This window comes from Saimiri boliviensis, chromosome X (genome assembly GCF_048565385.1).
Source record: "Saimiri boliviensis isolate mSaiBol1 chromosome X, mSaiBol1.pri, whole genome shotgun sequence".
In the NCBI taxonomy this organism is placed as follows: domain Eukaryota; kingdom Metazoa; phylum Chordata; class Mammalia; order Primates; family Cebidae; genus Saimiri; species Saimiri boliviensis.
The window spans coordinates 61,584,636-61,605,805 of record NC_133470.1 but is presented as its reverse complement, the minus strand read 5'-3'; the positions used below and the strand labels follow the sequence as shown (position 1 = coordinate 61,605,805).

Sequence of the window (21,170 nt, the reverse complement as noted above, 5' to 3'; positions counted from 1 at the left end):
CAAGATTGTTGCATAGGTACACACATGGCAGTGTGGTTTGCTGCCTTCCATCCCCTTGCCTGTATCTGTCATTTCTCCCCATGCTATCTCTTCCCACCTCCCCACCCCCCCGTCCCTCCCCCATTTCCCCCCAACGGACCCCAGTGTGTAGTGCTCCCCTCCCCGTGTCCATGTGTTCTCATTGTTCAACACCCGCTTATGAGTGAGAACATGTGGTGTTTGATTTTCTGCTCTTGTGTCAGTTTGCTGAGAATGATGGTTTCCAGGTTCATCCATGTCCCTACAAAGGACACGAACTCATTGTTTTTGATGGCTGCATAATATTCCATGGTGTATATGTACCACATTTTCCCTATCCAGTCTATCATCGTTGGGCATTTGGGTTGGTTCCAGGTCTTTGCTATTGTAAACAGTGCTGCAATGAACATTCGTGTGCATGTGTCATTATAGTAGAATGATTTATAATCCTTTGGATATATACCCAGTAATGGGATTGCTGGGTCAAATGGGATTTCTATTTTTAGGTCCTTGAGGAATCGCCACATTGTCTTCCACAGTGGTTGAATTAATTTACACTCCCACCAACAGTGTAAGAGTGTTCCTATTTCTCCACATCCTCTCCAGCATCTGTTGTTTCCAGATTTTTTAATGATCGCTATTCTGACTGGTGTGAGATGGTATCTCAATGTGGTTTTGATTTGCATTTCTCTAATGACCAGTATTCTTACACTTCAGCTGAGTACATTCTCAGTATGAAATTGTGCATAAACAAACATGAGATTCATGTTATACTCAAATTTTTCCCTAATATATCAGAAGCGTTAGAACAAATTTGTTTACAAAGAAAGTGTTATAGCAGAACTGACTGTATTTTTTTCCAACATAAATTAGTTTTTTTGTTTGTTTGTTTTTGTTTTGTTTTGTTTCGGTTTTTTACATTTTATGCATTGCAAAGCTTTAGCAAATGGTTAGGCACAGAACATAAACTTGACCATAATAGAAACCTCATTTGGTAGGTTAAAATGCAGTTTTATAGACAATACATCCTCAAATCTGGAAGCTATACCTGAGTGATACATGGTGGATCAAGACAGGCCTTTGGAAGTAGACTGACATGGCTACACCCTGCACTCAACTGTGTACTTGCTCTGATCTTCCACAAATTTACAACCTCTTTGAGACAAATTCCCTGTAAAAAAAAAAAAAGCCTTAATTACATATACCTCCTAGTTTTTAAAGTTAAGTGCATTAAAGTATGCAGAATTCCTAGCATAATATTTGGTTTATAATGAGCGTTTAGTAAATGCCCTTTTCTTTCTGTTTTACTGGGTGAATAAGCTCCTTTGCAATAGGACCTTCTTTGGTGACAACCTTCTCCTGGGTCCCCAAAGGGACTCTCTATATGTGTCTTTTTTCTGCCTTTCTTTTATCTGCAGGTTCAAGAGTATAGGGAGGCTCTTGAAGCAGTCCTCATCAAAGGCAAAAATGGAGTCCCACTTCTGCCAGAGCTGTACAGTGTTCCTCCTGACAGAGTGAGTCAGTGCCATAACATGTAGCTGATAGAGAAGAGGAGCAGTACCTTGATAAGACTACCTCATTTGAGTCAAATAATTTTTAATCTTCTTATTTGATGTTCTAAAAGTTTGTCTTTTGGTATAAGACAACATAAATATGATTTTACTCCTTTAAAAATAAAATTTTAAAGCTGTCTCAATTATGGTACTGTTGCACAGTGAGACAAGGACAAGACCAAACCTTAATCTTGAGAATGAGGTAGAGATTACTAGGAAAAACTAGGATGATGTTCTGTGTGGATTCTCAGGATTTGGTATTCTCTGCTTTTAGGCCAGTAATCCAGGACTGCTTTAATAGATCAGGCTTGGAAAATGAGTATGTCTTGTTTTCAGACTGTCATTTCCCAAAATTCCAGTCAGGTATACCATTGTTCCTTCTCCACTGCGAAAGAGCATTAGACATGGGAAAGAATAGTCTTTCATTCTGGTGGGGATGAGTAGAATAAGCTCCCAGCAACATCAGCAGCACCGCCTGAGAGCTTATTAGAAATAGATTTCAGGCCCTACCTCATACCCACTCAATCACATTCGGCATTTTAACAAGATCCTCAGGTGATCTGTCTGCACATAACAGTTGGGGAGCACCACCCTAGATAGTGCTTGACTTTTCAATGCATTGCATATGTAGCTATATAGGGTATAAACTACAATTCAGCCAGCCTTTTTATTTTCCAGTATCTTAAACCTTCTATTATTCCTCATCTGGCCTCTTCATCTTTTCTTTTAGGTTGATGAAGAATATCAGAATCCTCACACTGTGGACCGAGTCCCCATGGGGAAATTGCCTCATATGTGGGGTCAGTCTCTATACATTTTAGGAAGCTTGATGGCAGAGGTGAGGAATCTTCAAGGCTGTCCCACATTTTTTCTGCCTTAAGTCACCATAATAATCAGATTTTTTAGTAGCTCATTAAATCTGAAGGATGTCCTCTGCCTCTTGCACTTTGCCTTAATTTGGTTTTCCTCTAGGTCTTCAGAGGAGGGAGCATGGCGAAGCCTTACAAAAAGCTCTTGCTCCCTGGCAACCATGTCCCTCATGCTGCCCAGGGCTCCCTACTTTGGCACTGTATTTGGAGCTGCTCAGACCTCAGATCTATCCCTTTCAAAATTCCCCTCAGTGTCCTTCCTGGTGACTAACAGATGCAATTGTGCATAGCTAGTTAATTACTGATAATTGATTAAGTGCAAACCTTTCCAAGCAGCATAATGTTTAATCCTTTAATTGTAATAACTGATATTTTTAGGTACCATAAGTGATTAGGAACATTGTGGCTTTTTGTTTGTTTGTTTGTTTTGGTTTTTATGTTTGTTTGTTTGCTTTTTGTTAAGGGGCTCTCTAAATGTTTCTTATATCAGATTCTGTTGAGACAGCCCTTAATGAGGCATTTGGGACTTTCTGACTTTGTGTCCACGTTCTTTGTGACATTTTGAGCCTGCACAGAGGCATTCTCTTTCTCAGAAATTTTTCAGATCATCTGGCAAGCCTACTTCCCCACTGTATGTTATTTTGATAAAATATAACCCAGGCTCCTAGAAGATCAAGAATGGAACTTAACTATCCTATCTGAGTCAGACTCTTCAACCTGTTTATGTATAACCAATGATTTCTGCAGCTGTTTTGTTCATTTTTTTTTTGTCCCTGTGGCCATGGCTGTTTCATTACTCTTAGTTGGCATTACTAAATGAATCTAGCAATAATGGGCAGAATATTTCGTTTAAATAATCCTTACCTGGTGACTTTCTCATTCAATTAGAATAAATTAATGATAAAAAAGAAAACCACAGTGGTTGGTATTCTTAAGGAAAAAATAGGTGAGTTCATCCTATTTCATAAAGGGCAGAAACTCAAGTCAAAAGATTTCTGATGTGCAGAAGGCATAGTAGATACATGAAAAAATGAGAAAACAGCAGGACTAATGGCTTAAATTACTGATAAGCATTGTGATCTAATCATGTATATTCAGAGAAGATAAAGAAATAACCAGAAAACTTTCTGTTTATTTATAATTTATACCCAACTGGGTGCAGTGGCTTATACTTATAATCCCACCACTTTGGGAGGCCAAAGCGGGAGGGAGGATTGCTTGAGCCTAGGAGTTTGAGATCAGCCTGGGCAACATAAGTGAGACCTCGTCTCTATGAGTAAACTAATTAGCCAGGCGAGGTACTTGGGAGGCTGAGGTGGGAGGATTACTTGAGCCCAAGAAGTTGAAGCTGCATTGAGCCATGATTGTACCACTGCACTCCAGCTTGGGTGACAGAGAAAGACCCTGTCTCAAAAAAAGAAATATATATATATATATATATATGAATCCTATTTATTTCAAAAATGGATTTGTGGTAGCCAACAGAAATTAACTCTAGATAAAATGAATTTTGGTGCGAATTTGGGAGTTCAAACATTTTCACACAGTGAAGGCATTTGTTTCCCTTCTATACCTGCCTCTTGAATGTTATGGTGCAAGGTTATGAGCATAGGGATGTTGTTTTCCCTCAAATATTAGCTTCTCTTTTGACACTTAATAATCTGTCTTTTTGTGGGTTTTTAAAGGGATTTTTAGCCCCTGGAGAAATTGATCCCCTGAATCGCAGGTTTTCTACTGTGCCAAAGCCAGATGTTGTGGTTCAAGGTATGTATTCTTATTCCCAGTGGAAGAAACTTTATATTAAAGGTCTGATTAGGGGCAGAGATCTTTAGGCTAGTAAATTATGACTATTCTATATCTTGCATTTTATTAGGCTTCAAAAAGTATATGATGAACTTGGTTCAATTTGGCTGACTATTCTATATCTTGCATTTTATTAGGCTTCAAAAAGTATATGATGAACTTGGTTCAATTTCAAAATGCTGGTAATCTTAATCATAAACAAATGAATGATGTGCTATGTCAGAGGACTCCAAAATATTATTTGACACTCTTAACCACTCCTTATTTCTGGAAATTATTTTCTTTTCGTTGTCAAAACACTTTAGCCTCCCAGTTATTTATGCTTTTTCTCTGACCAGTCCTTCTGTGCTATTTCTACTATATTACTTTCTTTATATATTTTCCTAATGGTTCTGCCTTAGTCTTATACTTTTGTCTTTCTGTATTTGCAGCCTGCATTAGTTAGCTAAGCCTGCCTCCCTCATAGTAAATTGGCTTCCATGGCTCCAACTATTACCTCTTTGGAGAATACTCCAATGCTTTGTTTTTATTCCTAACAATCTACTTAAATTTGGGGCATCTACTTTCTGCAAAACACTAGGCTGAGTTCTATAAACATATTAAGAAATCAAGTTCCAATATCTATAAAACTTCTCTACCATTCACACTTCAAACTGAAAACTGATCTCTTTTGTCTCCATCCCATCCTTTTGCCTCTACTAAAAAATGGAAATCCTTTTCCCTTCCTTATTTCTCTCAATGATATCACCACCATTATTCTGGTTTCTTAGGGTAGAAGACTTGAGGTCATTTTTGACTCTCTAACATTACAATCCAATGTGGTATTGTGAAGCTCCTTTAAAATGTCTCTAGTCACTTGACTTTAGGGTTGGTTCTATAGGGAAAATAATCCCATGTGTTTTCTAAATTTTATTAAACTTGGCATCCCATGTGATCATACAGGTAGTTCTTGCTTATCAATGTGTATAGCAAATATTATATAAAAATCATTACTCTTCCCTTCCCATGAGAAATCTTCTCCTTTGAGGCTTATTCCATCTGTTTATGCTGATCTCCTTGTTGCTCTAATTCATTCTTTGAAGACTTTAAGGCTTGGCTGCAGCCTTCTTCCTCCTCTCCAAATCCTGCGATAGAACTAGATTTTAGCCATTGATGTCAGTGCAGTCTAACACTTAGTCTCAAAGTTCTGGATATCCATAACTCTAGTGACCTCTCCTTTTACCTATACTTTTAGCCACTCACTCCAAGGACCAAACGTTAGGGCTCTTTCACCTCAGATACCTAAAATTCCAATATTCTACTCTTTGATCATAGTCATAATATTATTTCAGCTTTCTTTTTCTTCCCATCACCCTTGTTTATCTTTTCTCCTAGTTTACCTTTCTCTACCTCATGGTCGTTCATCTAAATCTCCCAGTCACCAATACACCATACTTCTATTATATACAACAGAAAAATCACAGCCCCAGGTCAGTGTTGCAGTCTGCATTTTCTGACCCTATACCTGCCCTGCTAAAAAGCTACTGGGGAAAAAAATCACACAAATAACCAGAGTGGTGGCACTGGGAATCATAGTCTCCAACTCAGCTAGGTCTACAGTGCCTCCTGTTCATCCTTGCTCTTATTAGTCAGCATTTTCATACTTCTCAACCACTATTCCAAACCTCCTCTGTTTTCAGCCCCCACCTCTTGTTTTCAGCCTAATTCTTGGCCTGCTACTTCATACCTGATAATATTCTGATCTTTGTCAGTGTCTCAACCTTCCCCACCCCTACAATCTTGCCTCATTTTTTCCAGACTCAGAAAAAGGGATTTCTTCTCGTATTCAAGGAAGAGTCTTCCTTCTGATGCTTGATCATTATCTTCTTCCCCAGCCTTCTCTAGAAACTTGCTCTTTCCTGGAATCCTCAAACTCTCCCATTCTGTTGGTTCTATTTTGTTTAGTCTACTGACATGTTCATCTCCTTCTAGTTTACACTATATAGCTTCTTTCTTTCTCATCCAAATTTCTGCTCTTTTACATTCCCTTTATTCTGCAGTCTTTTATAGTCTGACATACTACTATGAAAATGATCTTGCTTAAGTTACCAGTGACCTTTGTATTGCCAAATTTGGTAGACACTTTTTAATCTGTATCTTACTGGATTATTTAATCTGTATCCCATATCTTCTATGATTCCATACTCTCTTGAATATTCTTCAACCTAGATTAAGCATGTTTCTGTTTCATTCTGGTCTTCCTCTTCTTTGCCCCTTAACTGTTGGTATTTCTGAGAATTCTGTCCTTAGCCCACAGCTCTTCGTTCTCTGAATATTTGTTTCTGTCCCTCAGCATCCTCCTATTGCAACCTTTTCCCTTTTCCCTCTTTCCACCTTCGTAGTTCTTCCCTCACTCTCAATATGATCTCACCTCATATATCATAGAGAAATATAAGTCATGATGTAAGAACTCCTCTACCTCACCCCAGGCTTTTCTTCATTTGCCCATGACTTTTATGTTGGCATTTCCCAAGTTTATATTCTAGGTCCTCTTCTCCTTTTCTCTATGTGTTCTCCTTGACCCATCTCATCTCTTTCTATGCTAATGACTTCTGAATCTATATCAGCGTCCTTTAAGATAGCCTCACTTGGGTGTCTCACTTGCATTGTAGATTTATTCAACATGTCTAAAATTAATCAGCTATACCCTCCTAGTACTACATCACCCATACCTGCTTTTCCTCCTATATGCCTGTGTCCTCCCAGTTATGTAAGTAAACACCTAGGAAATCTTCCTTCATATCTCCCTCAAGTTCTGGCTGCTTTATTTTCTAAATAATTCTGAGATCCATCCAGTTTTCTCCAGTACCAATATCTTGATCCTAATGGAGGTAATCAACAATCTCTCCCTCACATTACTGTGATAACTTTTGTTTGTTTGTTTTTGAGACAAAGTCTCACTTTGTCACCTAGACTGGAGCACAGTGGCATGATCTCAGCTCACTGCAACCTCTGCCTCCTGGGTTCAAGCAATTCTCCTGCCTCAGCCTCTGGAGTAGCTGGGATTACAGGCGTGCACCACCATGCCCAGCTAATTTTTGTATTTTTAGTAGAAATGGGGTTTCACCATGTTGGCCAGGCTGGTCTTGAACACCTGACCTCAGGTGATCCACCTGCCTTGGCCTCCCAAAGTGCTGGGATTACAGGTGTGAGCCACCACGCCTGGCCCTGTAGTGACATTTTAGCTGATCTCTCTGTCTTCAGTCTAGGCCCACTACAGTCTATCAGTTTATTCTTTATCAACCTGAATGTACTCTTTTTAAGATATAAGTATTAATATAGTATTCCTCTGATTATACCTCTACAAAAGCTTCCCATTGGCAGTCTCCTTAATATGGCTTCCAAAGCCCTTTAGATCTAGCCCCTAACCCCATCTCCATCTTCATTTTTCATCAGTGCCCCTTTATACTGCATGTTCCTGCTATAAAGAGCTTTTTATAATTCCTAGTTCTACCCTGTTCTCTGTTCCCTTGAGCCTTTGCCCATGCTGTTTCTTCTATCTGGAACAATTTCTACCTTACTTTTACCATATCCTCTTGCAGGTTAACATCTATCCAGGCCTCTAGCAGGACTCTATATCAGTCTCATTTTTTTCCATGTAGGGATCATGTCCTTAAATATGGCAGTGCCTAGCACATAAGAGGCACTAAATGAGAATTTTCTAAATATTTTATAAAACAAACAAAAAATGAGTTGCTTGGGTTGAAGGTACTCCTGGGGCCCCAGAGTATTGCTCACTTGACTGTCCTTCAGTTTCCCGTAGTCTTACAACCAATTCCTGTGAAGAATCCTGAGGCTCCATAGAAAGCAGTTTGGAAAGTATTGCCCAAAAAATGAAATACAAAATCCATCAAGTGATGCATATACCCTTCATGATGCTCTAACCCGTCTACCTTTCCAGATCTACTTCTTTTGCCACTATGCAAGGTATATTATACTACAGCAATATTGAAGAGTATGTGGTTCTTCCTTCTTCCCCCGACACATGCAGCCACATTCTTTTTCATCTCTATGCTTGATAAGGTCATTCTGGACCCTCTTCCTAAAATGGCTATACCCTAGGGCTATACTCTATCCCTTGTATTCTGGCTGACTTATTCATTCTTTCAAACTCAGTTTAGGCATCAGCTCTTTTCAGAAGCCTTTCCTGACACCACTCCTCCCAACCCCACACTACCTAGATGTCACTCCTGGAAGGTCTCATAAAGTTTTGTGCACTTATCTCTATTTACCTAGCAGGTTATTTTATAATCCATGTGTATGTCACTTCTATTACACTGTGAGCTCCTTGAGGGAGAGACTAATTTATTCATTTCTAGATCCCTAGTGACTAGCATAGCATCTCATCCATTTAGGTACTTAATAAATGTTTACTAATAAAAGAGTAGATTGCCATATGTGTTTTCCTGGACTGTCCTCAGCCCACTATTATTCTTCCTCTGTACATTTTCCCTGAAGAATCTCTTTTATTTTCATGTTTTCAGTTAGAAGTAATCAAGATGATGTTATATCCAGGGGACTCTGTGATCGCCATATCCTGCATATCCTGATCCAGACCACAGCAACCTATTAACGTGAGGTTCCCAAGATAGAAAAATACACAAAGAATATAGGCAAAGGAAGGCAAAGTAGCACTTTGTTAACTACGCTTTTGCTTCAAAAACTCAATGTAGAAAATACTGGTAAGCTAGAATGAACCAAGCAGTGCATTCTTTTTCCTGTAAACAATCTAGCACATCTGCCAGCACTAGAGGAGCAGGAGTAGAGGGCACGTTTGCCACTGGTGCTTAGTGTCAAGACAGCTAAAGCCTCAATTGGATTACTGGCACCTAGCCAGGTATCTGTTCCATAGAGGGAAAGTGAAAAGAATTAGGAAGCTGGCTGAGCCTCCTCTCTTGTAGTTGGGCTTCTCACTTCAGTGACGTGAGTATAAGAGGAAAAAAAGGGGCCGGGCGCGGTGGCTCAAGCCTGTAATCCCAGCACTTTGGGAGGCCGAGGCGGGTGGATCACGAGGTCGAGAGATCGAGACCATCCTGGTCAACATGGTGAAACCCCGTCTCTACTAAAAATACAAAAAAACTAGCTGGGCGTGGTGGCGCGTGCCTGTAATCCCAGCTACTCAGGAGGCTGAGGCAGGAGAATTGCCTGAGCCCAGGAGGCGGAGGTTGCGGTGAGCCGAGATCGCGCCATTGCACTCCAGCCTGGGTAACAAGGGTGAAACTCCGTCTCAAAAAAAAAAAAAAGAGGAAAAAAAGGGAGCTGTCCAGGCTCAGCAGGCTCTGAATCTAGAGAAATATCATCCCTGTCTCTCCCCAGCCCCCACTACCTACCTCCTAAGAAACACACAATTTCAGCTATAATATCTTCTATATGTTGATGACTCAAATTGTTATCCCCAATTCACCATGCCTTCTATTATTCTCTAGCTATAGGGTACCCCCACATACCTGGCTCTGACCTTAGGTGTACTTACATGAAAGAACCTAGGGAATCAATTTTTACCAAAGTTGTAACAAAACTCATGATGGATTTTTCTCCCCATTTAAACATGGAATCTTGGATATAAAGAGAGTGTGGTATTCTCTAGGAGCAAAATCTAATACTCTATCTAGTCTTGAGATCTTTTCCTTTTCCATGTAGATAATGTTAAGTATTTAGCATGACACTTGTTTCATCAAAGTTCCTCATAACTATTCATTTCCTCCCATTTCCTTTTTTACCTCTTCAAAAGAAGTTATATGACTTGAGAGATTTTTAGGTTGCTATTGAAATAAATTTTTCCGTTGACCTCATCTTCTTTTTCTCCTATAGTCTCCATTCTAGCTGAAACAGAAGAAATCAAGGCCATATTAAAGGACAAGGGAATTGACGTGGAGACCATTGCTGACGTATACCCCATCAGAGTACAACCAGCTCGTATTCTCAGCCATATTTATTCCAGCCTAGGTAAGGAGATTGGCCAACCTGCTAGAATCAATGCATTATTCAATACAGGCTGGTTTCTATCCTTTTTTCTTCTTTGTGATCATGTATTATTAAGTTGTATCTGGGAAGGAATTTAGAATCTCTAGAATTCAAATTTCTTACCCCCTCTATTCTGAGCATGCCTGATAATTTTAGGTGTTATATGAACCCTTTGGGCACATAAGGCGTGACCATTATCAGCCAATATTGTATCTTTATTCCAAGTGTGTACTTAAATAACATGTTCTCTCCTTACTTAGAACCTATACCGCTTTTTCAAATACTTGCTTATTTTATATGGAACGATAGCCCAAGAACTTGTTTTTAGGTTATTTATACTTTGTCATTTAATGAACTAGTTGATGATATAAAAGATTCCTTAATGGAATACTTATTTTTAATTGGTACTTATTTTTTAATTAATTCACATATTAAACTTAGTGATAGACTTTTTGCATTAAACAAATTACTATATTGTTATCTTAAAAAAATCTAAACTACTTTTGTGGAAAGCTGAATAATGACCCCCAAAGATATTCAAGTCCTAATTTCTGGAACCCATAAACCTTACCTTATATGGCAAAACGGACTTATTTGAAATAGGGAGATTATCCTTGAATTACCGAGGTGGTCCCTAAATGTAGTCACAAGTGTCCTTATAAAAGGGAATCAGAGGAAGATGAGACTATAAAAGTAGGAGATGTGACAACAGAACCATGAGATTAGAGGGATAAGACTATTAGCCAAGGAATGCCCACATCCTCTAGAAGCTGGAAGAGGCAAAGAATGGATTCTTCCCTGGAGCCCCCAGAAGGAATCAGCCCTGCTGACGCTTTGATTTTTATTTTAGTCCCATAATGCTCGTTTTGGGCTCATGATCTCAAGAACTGTAGAAGTATACATTTGTATTGTTTTAAGCCACTAAGTTTGTGGTAATTTGTTACAGAACCAATAGAAAAGTAATACAATCTTAAAGCACAAGGGAGTAAATTTGTAAAAGGTTGGATCTCAGATAGTGGATTGCCACTTACAAACCCAGAAGTTTGTGTGTGTGTGTGTGTGTGTGTGTACTTTTTTTTATCATTACCCACAAATGATATGTTAGTAATTACAGTTAAGGCACGTTTTCCCACTTAAAACCAGCCTCCTTCCCTTTTCACTGACACTTAACTCCAGTCACTTAATTTCTTCATCTAAATTGAGAAGGAATCAACCAAGGAGGAAAGGACCAAGAGTCAGAGCTGACTTTTGTCTATCTCTCCTGGGAACATATATTTTATGCCAGCAAGACTTGAACTCCTTGCATTCCAGAGCTATTCTTAACATTACATCTGGCTTTAGGAGCATATGGATTTCTTTCATCCATCCTAGCTATGATGTAGGAATGTCCCTTTCCTAAAAATTGAAATATAACTTGGTTAGAATTTTCTAAAGGAACTTTGCTTTAAAAATAAAATGAAATTTCCTGGACACTGCATTTAAAAAAAAAGAAAAAGACAATAAAAAACTAAAATATATATACATAGAAATTAATAAGTTTACTGAATATGCCTCAGATCCTAATTAATTTCTAAAATCTATCCACCAATGAGCTTGATTATTATAAATTACCCCTGGTTCTCTCTGTTTACTCCACCCTAACTGAAGTAAATACCAAGTCAAGGCTCTGAAACTTCTGAGGTTGATTTGGGTGGATTCTTTGCTAGGCGGGATACATACCTCACCCCTTCCCAGAACCTGCTTCCTGTTTTTATTTATTTTTTTGGACATTCCCTATAGCCATAGACGTATAATGCACTTCTAGTCTCCAGATATTAGTCCACTAGCACTAAATCCCTTGACATAGGAAGGTATTTCCCTTTCTAGCCAACATCTTACTCACCTGAGTACTAGTTGATCTTATAGTCACCTTCTTCGTAACTCTTAGAAGCCTCTACAGTTCTGGGTTTATGCAAAACCTGTTGGTGACTTTGACTTGATTCTCTCTGGCTCTTACTCAAAAGTTAATAGGTTAATTTTACCCATTGCTTCATCACTTCCATTATTCTAAATCAGCATATCTTACTGGGAAACAGGAACTTCTACCATCATTTCTGGAATCTGCCTGCCTCACATCAGGTCTCTCCAACAAACAGAAGCAATTGTCTTACTAGTTATATTTTCGAGACCTAGATTCCATTTTGTGCCTCTTACTAAGTTATTATTTTCTAGACAAAGGAAATAAAAACTTAATGAATGATCAAACATTCCAGGAACTCAAGTAACAAGTGGACATTTATCTTCCTAATATGCTCTTTCATTTGCTTCATTCATTCATTCATAAGTATTTGTTGCTCACTTATTATGTACCAGGCACCGGGCTAGATCTGTGGAAGACACAGCCATGCAACCAGATAATCACAGTACAATCTTATAAATGCTATTACCATGTATTACATCTGAAATACAGAAGAAAATGGATAGTTTTGCCTGGGGAAGTCAGAAAAGATATGATCGATGAGGCAACATTTGATTACTTATCAGTCAGATGAGTGACTCTTTAAAATTCTATTATTGCAGCAGTTTCACAATAACAAAATTGCCCTAAGCATACATCAAATGACAGCCATAATTCCATGAAGGAAAAGGGATATTTCTTTACCAGATGTATTTATTTATATATGTTAACTAAACAGAGTTCTCTTTCTCACTTCAAATGCTCTGTATTTCATAGTCAGTTCCAAAATATCTTTATTTTTCTAAATTATGAGATTAATCAACTTTGTAAATGTAAGAACTTAAATATTAAGTTTAAATCTTTATATAATGCTAATTCTTTTCTAATCTCTTAGTGCATATAGATACATTTTGATAATTATCTTTAGCACACCTGTATTCACTTGTGTTCTATTTTCACTTACTCTCTCATGATGCATTTCTACATATTAGAATAGCTATACAGTATTTCATCAAATTAAAGTAATTGTCTACTTATTATTAGTTGAATTGTTTTGAGAATTTTTATCCTATAAATACCTTTGTATAGACTACTGTTTTCTTATATATTCTCAGTAAAGGGATTCTGGATAAGATTGTGAACAGCTTTTCAGCTCTTGTTACATGTTGTCAGATTATTCTTAATAAAGACAAACTAATTTATAGTGACATAACTCAGAAATAAAATATACCTTTCTTTATTACTGCCCTACTAAAATTGGAGTTTTATTTATTTTGGTTAGATAAGTAGGTTTTAATACTTATAAATTACTTTTTCTATCTTTAATTCCCAGTGACCTGTGTATTTTTCTATATTTGCTTTACCTCTTTTTTTGAAACTTATGTGTCTGCAATTACTTGCTTATCTAATAGGGTCTTCACATTTCTATATATATATATTTATCAATTATTTAAATATATTTTATGGTGACCTTTTATCAATGAGATTTATAATATATTTATTTCCTAGTCTGTTACTTTCTATTAGATAATTATTTTCTTGCCTTTGTGCAAATATTTAAATATTAGATATATCCATTTTATCAGATATATTATTCAGTCTTTCAAGAATTATGAATTTATCTCCTAGTTTTATCTGAATAGGTAGGCTATTCTGGTTCTCTCCAAATTTCAAAAGTTGTAAGTTATCTGATTACAAATTGGTATGTACACGTTGATTGCAGGGAACTGGAAAACAGAGACAAGCACAGAGGAAAAAGGTAAAAATTGCTTGTAATTCCACCACTCTGAGGAAGCCTCTTTTTATTTTTTCATATTCGTTTTCAATCATTTTAAATAAAATAAGTACACACATGTTTTTAGAAAAATTATGTCATTAAGAATGGATTTTGCATTCTGTTTTTCTGGAAACATAACAATATATGATATACTTCTGTGATGTTTTAGTAAGTAGCCACCTACAACCCAATTTGATGGCTGTATTATATAATTTCTTCAAAAGTTATTTTTATAAATAGCCTTTTTTTGTTTATTTTGCAAATCATCGACTTATATTCTTTTGCCATTTTTCTACTGGATACTTGTTGATTTCTTACTGATTTCTGTGAGGTTTTTAAAAATATATTAGGGATACTAACACTTTTTCTTCTACATGTTATTGCAATATTTTGCTATTTTATTATTTGCCCTTTAATTTTGTGCTTGCTTTCATGTATAGAAGTTTTATGTTTTATGTGGTAAAATTTTCTCTTTTTTTGGTTTCTTTCCTTGCTATTAACGCTTAGAAAGATAGACCCATTCCTAGGTCAAATACATTTTCACTGCATTTTCTTTGTTATTTATGGTTACAATGTTACATTTAACTCTTAGGCTATAATGTTAATTTTAGTTTATCATATGAGGTAAAAATCTGACTTTTTGCCAAATAATTAGCCAATTGTTCCAGCACTATTGATTGAATCATTCATATATACGTTGTTTTGAAATTCCACCTTTATCATTTACTGTACATACATATACTGACTCATATGTGTGAATACTATTAATCTTACCTTTTGGCTCTGTTGATCACTGTTTCTCATTTCTTAGTACTATATTTTTAAAATTATAGTTTCAACCTCACCAATGATTGTGAAAATGTAAAATAAAAGGATAGTGCTATATATTTTTTTTGCCCATCAATTTTACAAAAGTTAAGATTGCCAATATCCAGTGCTGATAAACATTTGAAGATGTGGACACTCTCAGCACTCCTGGTAGTGTAAATTAGAGGCAAGTAGGCATTACCTATTAAAAAAATTTTAATGCACATATCTTTGCCCAACAACCTTACTTCTAGTAATCTATCCTTTTTTTTTTTTTTCTGCGTCCCCCCGCCCCGAGATGGAGTCTCACTATTCTTGCCAAGGCTGGAGTGCAGTGGCACGATCTCAGCTCACTGCAACCTCCACCTCCTGGGTTCAAGCAATTCTCCTGCCTCAGCCTTCCAAGTAGCTAGGATTACAGGTGCCAACCAGTACACCCAACTATTTTTTGTATTTTTAGTAGAGACAGGGTTTCACCATGTTGGCTAGGCTGGTCTCAAACTCCTGACCTCATGATCCACCTGCCTCACCCTCTCAAAGTGCTAGGATTACAGGCATGAGCCACTGCACCCAGCCCAGAATGTATCTTATGTAACACTCATACAACTACACAAAGATAGATATTTAAGGATGTCCACTACATTATAATTTGTGGTGGCAAAACAACAATTAGAAGCACTATAATGTGTATAAACAAGAATGGTGAAATTATGTATATTGTATTATACCTAAAAACAAAAGGTAGACTTTCAGCTTCCAGCTGTGATAAACTAGCTTGTATTGGACTATCATACTAAGAATAACTAGAATGGCTGGATTTTAAAAATGAAAGTGAGTGAAGGCTTCAGAGAGTAAGTACAACAGCCAGGACTTGAAAAACCAAAACCTTGAACAGAAGGGACCCTCAAAGAAGTAAACTCACTGTTCTCTGTGTAGTTTACCTTTGAGGCATTTGCTGATTCTTAAGTTTTGCTTGCATGAAGCAAGGGACCAAGAAACTAAGCAGAAAGTCTCACTGTTCTAGGGAGACAAAAATTGTATTTCAGGACCTTCCTATGTGGAAGGGGTTATGATAAACACCTTGGACTTTCAATTGTAACCCCTAAAGAGTGGGCTACACCTTAGGAGTAAGGAAAAACCATAAATAGACAAGTTCTTAGAAAGCCTCAAACACAAATCCTAAAATACAATTTTCTCAATTCCTGATTAGACTAAGAAGATCTGCTTATACTGTATCTGCCTGCTGAAATAAACTGAGTCATCCCTAGAGGGAAATATCATCCAGAGCCTCTACAATTCTTTATATACTATATTCAGCATTGAAAAAATATAACAAGAGATGACTTAGAAAAACATGACTTGTTATTAATTAATAAATTAATAAAAGCCAAAAAAAAAAGATAAAACAGACACACAGACTTCTACTCAACATAGCATTTTTCTTGAGGTGAGGTCTCACTGCATTACCCAGACTGGTCACAAACTCTTGAGCTCAAGGGATCTTCCCACCTTAGCCTCTGGGACTACAGGCACACACCATCACAGTTGGCCAGTATTGGAAGTTCTAGCCAGAGCAGTTAGACAAGAAAAAGAAATAAAAAGACATCTAAATAGGGAAGGAAAAATTTAAATGGTCTCCATTCACAGATGACATGATTTTATATGGAGGAAACTCTAAAGATTTTACCAAAAAAACCTGAGAGAACAAATAAGCAAATTCAGCAAAGTTAGAGGATACAAAATCAGCACACAAAAGTCAGTTGCACTTTTATACACTAATAATGAACAATCTAACAAGGAAATTAAGAAAACAATTTCATTTATAATACATTAAAAAGAATAAAATACTTAAGAATAGGCTTAACCAAGCAGGTGAAAGACTTGTACACTGAAAATGGCAAAATATTCCTAAAAGAAATTAGAGATGACACAAATAAATGGAAAGACACACTGTCTATGGGTTAGAAGACATAATATTATTAAGATGCCAGTACAACCCAAACATCAACAGATTCTGTGCAAGCCCTATCAAGAGCCCAGATGATAATTTTTGAAAAATAGAAAAATTTGTTCTAAAATTTGTATGGAGTCTCAAGGGACCCTGAATAGCCATGAGATTCTTGAAAAAGAAAAACAAAGTTGAAGGACTCACACTTCTTGATTTCAAAATATACTACATGGCTATAGTAATCAAAACAGTATGATACTGGCATAAAGACAGACATATAGAACAATGCAATAGAATGGAAAACCCAGAAATAAACCTTCGTATATATGGTCAAATGATTTTCAGTGAGGGTGCCACAGCCACTCATGGGGAAAGAATAGTCTTTTCAACAAATGGTGCTGGAAAAACTGGATACCCACCTGCAAAAGAATGAAGTTGGACTCTTACTTTATACCATGTACAAAAATTTAACTCAAAATGTATTAAAGACCAAAGCATACAACCAAAAAGATGAAACTTTTAGAAGAAAACAAAGAAGAAAAACTTCTTGACATTGGATTTGGCAATGATTTCTTAAGTGTGACACAGATAACACAGACAACAACAACAAAAAGAATTCAGAAACTGACGTTCATCAAAATAAAAACTGTGCATCAAAGGATACCATCAACAGAGTGAAAAGGCAACACACATAATAGAGGAGCATATTTATGTATCATACATCTGATAAGGGATTAATAACAGACTATTTAAAGAAACATTATAGCTGTACAATGAGAAAATAAACCAGCCACATTCAAAAATGGGCAACGGAATTGAATATATATTTCTTCAAAGAAAATATGCAAATAGACAATAAGGAGATGAAAGGATGCTTGATATCCCTAATAATTCAGGAAATGCAAATCAAAACCACAATGATATATCACTTAACGCTCATTATGATGACTACTATTGAAAACCAGAAATTAACAAGTGTTGGTGAGGATGTGGAGACATGAAAACTCTTGTGTACTGTTGATGGGGATGTAAAATGGTGTAGCCCCTATGGAAAAACAGTATGGCAGTTCCTCAAAAAATTAAACAGAATTATTGTGTGATCCAGCACTTACACTTCTGAGCATATATCCAAAAGAAGTGAAAATAGGAACTTGAACATTTTCTACACCAGTGTGCAGCATTGCTCACAGTAACCAAAAAGTGGAAACAACTCAAATGTCCATCAATGAATGGATAAACAATATGTGATGTATATACAAAATGAAATATTACTCAGTCTTTAAAAGGAAGGAAATTCTGACATATGCTACACATAGATGAACCTTGAAGACTATGCTAAATGAAATAAGCTAATTACAAAAGGAAAAATATTGTATGACTCCATTTATATGAGATAACAAATTCATAGAGGTACAAAGTAGAATGGTGGTTGCCAGAGACTGGGAAGCAGGGAATGTGAAAAGTTACTGTTTAATGCATAGAGTTTCAGTTTGGGAAGATGAAAGAGTTCTGGAGATAGATGGTGGTGATGTTTGTATAATGATGTAAATGTACTTAATGCTACTGAACTGTACACTTAAGGTCATTAAAATGGTAAAATTTATGTTGCATTTATTTTATGGTATTAAATAGAAACAAAAAGGAAGGAGTAGTGGGAAAACCTGGTTGTGACGTCAATCTCAGGTAATATTTGTGCTTTACTGCATGGACCCTGGAATATGACCAAGGCTGTGACAGTTCTCTCTCTTCAGGGTGATGGCCCCCTAAGAATGAAGCAACACTAAAACTGGCATATTTGATAAGTATAGCATTTAGGTAAAGCACATGAAAAAAAATTAAATCCCCAAGAAAAATGTGTTCTAGTCAAAAAATAAAAAAGTAGTAGTAAGCATATTTAATATGTGTTTAGAGGGAACAAGTTTCAGAATATATATACAATGTTATCCTATTATATGAAAGAAAAATATGTGTGTGAATAAATTATTTTCTCATTGTAAGAAGTATTGATTTTGTAACTGCCTTTTGGGAGACAAAAAGAAATTCAGAAAAAAAAAAAAGAAGGATGACCATGTAATTTATTGTTCAAACCAGAACACTTTTGAGGATGAAAAAGGATTCTGTTTAGAATTAAGCAAGTACAACAGGGATATACCAGGATCCGGGGGTGAACCTGAGTAGATGGTCACCCTAGTCTAAATGAATGTAAGTTTCCTTTAAAACAATGAACCTTATTAGCAAATTGCCAGGAGTTTTGGTGACAAATGACAGTCTGTGTTATGTAAGAAATTAATCCAATTTTTCTGTCATTGATATAATAATTACATAGATAGATCTACTATTAAAAATACACAAACGCTAATAAAAAGGCTAAAAATTAAAAAAAATTAAAAAAAGAAATTCAGCTACATTTAACATAGACATCAATTATAGGATGGATTCCAATTTCAGAATGCTGAACTGTAAAAAGAAGACAACTTAAATTCAAGGAAATACAGTGAATGTGTGTGTGTCTATAAGTATATAGATACATTGTGTGTGTGTGTGTGTGTGTGTGTGTGTGTGTGTGTATACATGTAAAAATGTTTGCTGATTTGATTTGTGCTCTAGAAATATCTTTTCCATTTCTCAATTCTGTGTCAGGATGCAACAATAAAATGAAACTCAGCGGACGACCCTACAGACACATGGGAGTGCTTGGAACTTCAAAACTCTATGACATTCGGAAAACTATCTTTACTTTCACTCCACAGGTAGGTGAAATAAGCTGGAATGTGCAGTGAAATGAATGGAAAGAAAAGAAAAACATTGTAGAAATAAAACATTTACTGGAGTTGGGATAAGTGTCAAAGAGTTCCACCAGGCCTTGCACATAAGTTACTCAGTGAATATTTGTAGAGTTGAACTGAATTGAACTTCTAACAGAGTTTTGCCAAGTAGTTGAACTACCAAAAGTAACCCTGGGTGTTGTAGAAACAGTAACTAAGGATTTTACAAATGCTAGAGTATTTACAAAAGTAATCCTTACTTTTAATACAAGTTAAAAATAAAACTATATGTGTCCTTTATAAACAAAATACAGTCTTTTTTATTCAGCTATTGAATTATGTGTTTTCTTTGGAGGAAGAGCCCTTTTTCCATTCATAGAAATCTTCAGTATACTTTTCTAAACAAAAATGTCAGTACTTTTTTAGCTGTTATTAAATACATAGCCTGATATTTATCACCTACATGATAATAGCAAACCTGACTATATGTTTATGGGGAGGAGAAACTATTTTCTGGAAAGAAAGCTTAAACTCCCCAGGCAAAAGAGTAATGGATTATAGGTTCTATTTCTGACTTTGCCATTGGCTAGCCATATAATTTTGCTAATCCATATATCATCTCTTAGTCTTATTTTTCATCTATTAAAAGAAGAAAAGCCTTCACTGGAGGGTTGTAAGATTAAATAAAATTATATACTTGAAAATACTCTGTAAACTGCAGCATACTGTAAAAATGTCAGAAATTATTATATGTGCCAGTTAACCACCAGATACTTTGAAATGTATTGGACATTAAATTTGAAGGTATCATTGCCCTATCACATGTTGGATACCCTTCTGAATATGTGAGTAGTTTAAAATATTACTTGATAATTGTGAGAGTAAATTATTCTGAGCTATTATTTTTATTTATATCAGTTTATAGACCAGCAACAGTTCTACCTGGCCCTGGACAACAAGATGATAGTGGAAATGCTTAGAACAGACCTCTCCTACCTCTGTAGCCGCTGGCGGATGACAGGCCAGCCCACCATCACCTTCCCCGTCTCACGCACCATGCTTGGTAAGGGCTGCATGAGGCAAGGAATGAATGTATTTTTGAAATGGGTCATAGATTTAGCCCTTCAACATCTTGGTGTTTCTAGAGAGCTACTTCTTATAATTTATTCTTTCAGCAGTATTTACTGGCTCCTATTTTATGCCAAGCACTTTTCTAAGCACTGGGGACACATGGAGTTGAATAGGCAGATGAGGCTTCTGTTCTCATGGAGCTTATGCTTTAGAAGGTGAAGACAGATTATAAGTATGTAATATATAAATCAACACACAAGAATAGTTTGAGAGCTATAATTGAATAGTTTTCAGATAGTATGAGAGCTGTAATTCAAAAAAAGTAGCAGAGGATAACTTAAAATTTGGTCGGCAGTTACTTTAGATAATTAGTTTCTAGGTCAATTTTCGAAACTTTATGCATACAATTATTTTTAAAGACAGTAATACTATATCTTCATCTATCTTATTCCACTGGTACATAAAGATTTTACAGATAATTTCCCAGGCTGCTTCTTCCAAAGCCTAACTGAAGCTGTAAAATCTAGTAGGGGAAAAAGCCAAAAGGCTTTTTTTATTTTTTATTTTTTTGGCTCGATTTCCTGACACTGCTTACTTGAAACTGAATGAAAGGCTTTATT

At 36.3% G+C, this 21,170-nt stretch overlaps 1 protein-coding gene across 7 annotated transcripts in view; it reads left to right on the top strand.

Moving 5' to 3' along the window:
• The window catches only part of PHKA1 (phosphorylase kinase regulatory subunit alpha 1), a 140,466-nt gene that overhangs the window by 64,499 nt on the left and 54,797 nt on the right, over positions 1-21,170 (top strand). For all 7 annotated transcript variants that reach the window (XM_003944452.4, XM_010332387.3, XM_003944451.4 and 4 more), the window contains exons 11-16: positions 1,437-1,532; positions 2,302-2,409; positions 4,126-4,204; positions 10,094-10,228; positions 19,355-19,464; positions 20,398-20,542. In XM_003944452.4, the coding sequence (XP_003944501.1) occupies positions 1,437-1,532; positions 2,302-2,409; positions 4,126-4,204; positions 10,094-10,228; positions 19,355-19,464; positions 20,398-20,542 (673 nt within the window). The remainder of the gene's footprint in view (positions 1-1,436; positions 1,533-2,301; positions 2,410-4,125; positions 4,205-10,093; positions 10,229-19,354; positions 19,465-20,397; positions 20,543-21,170) is intronic.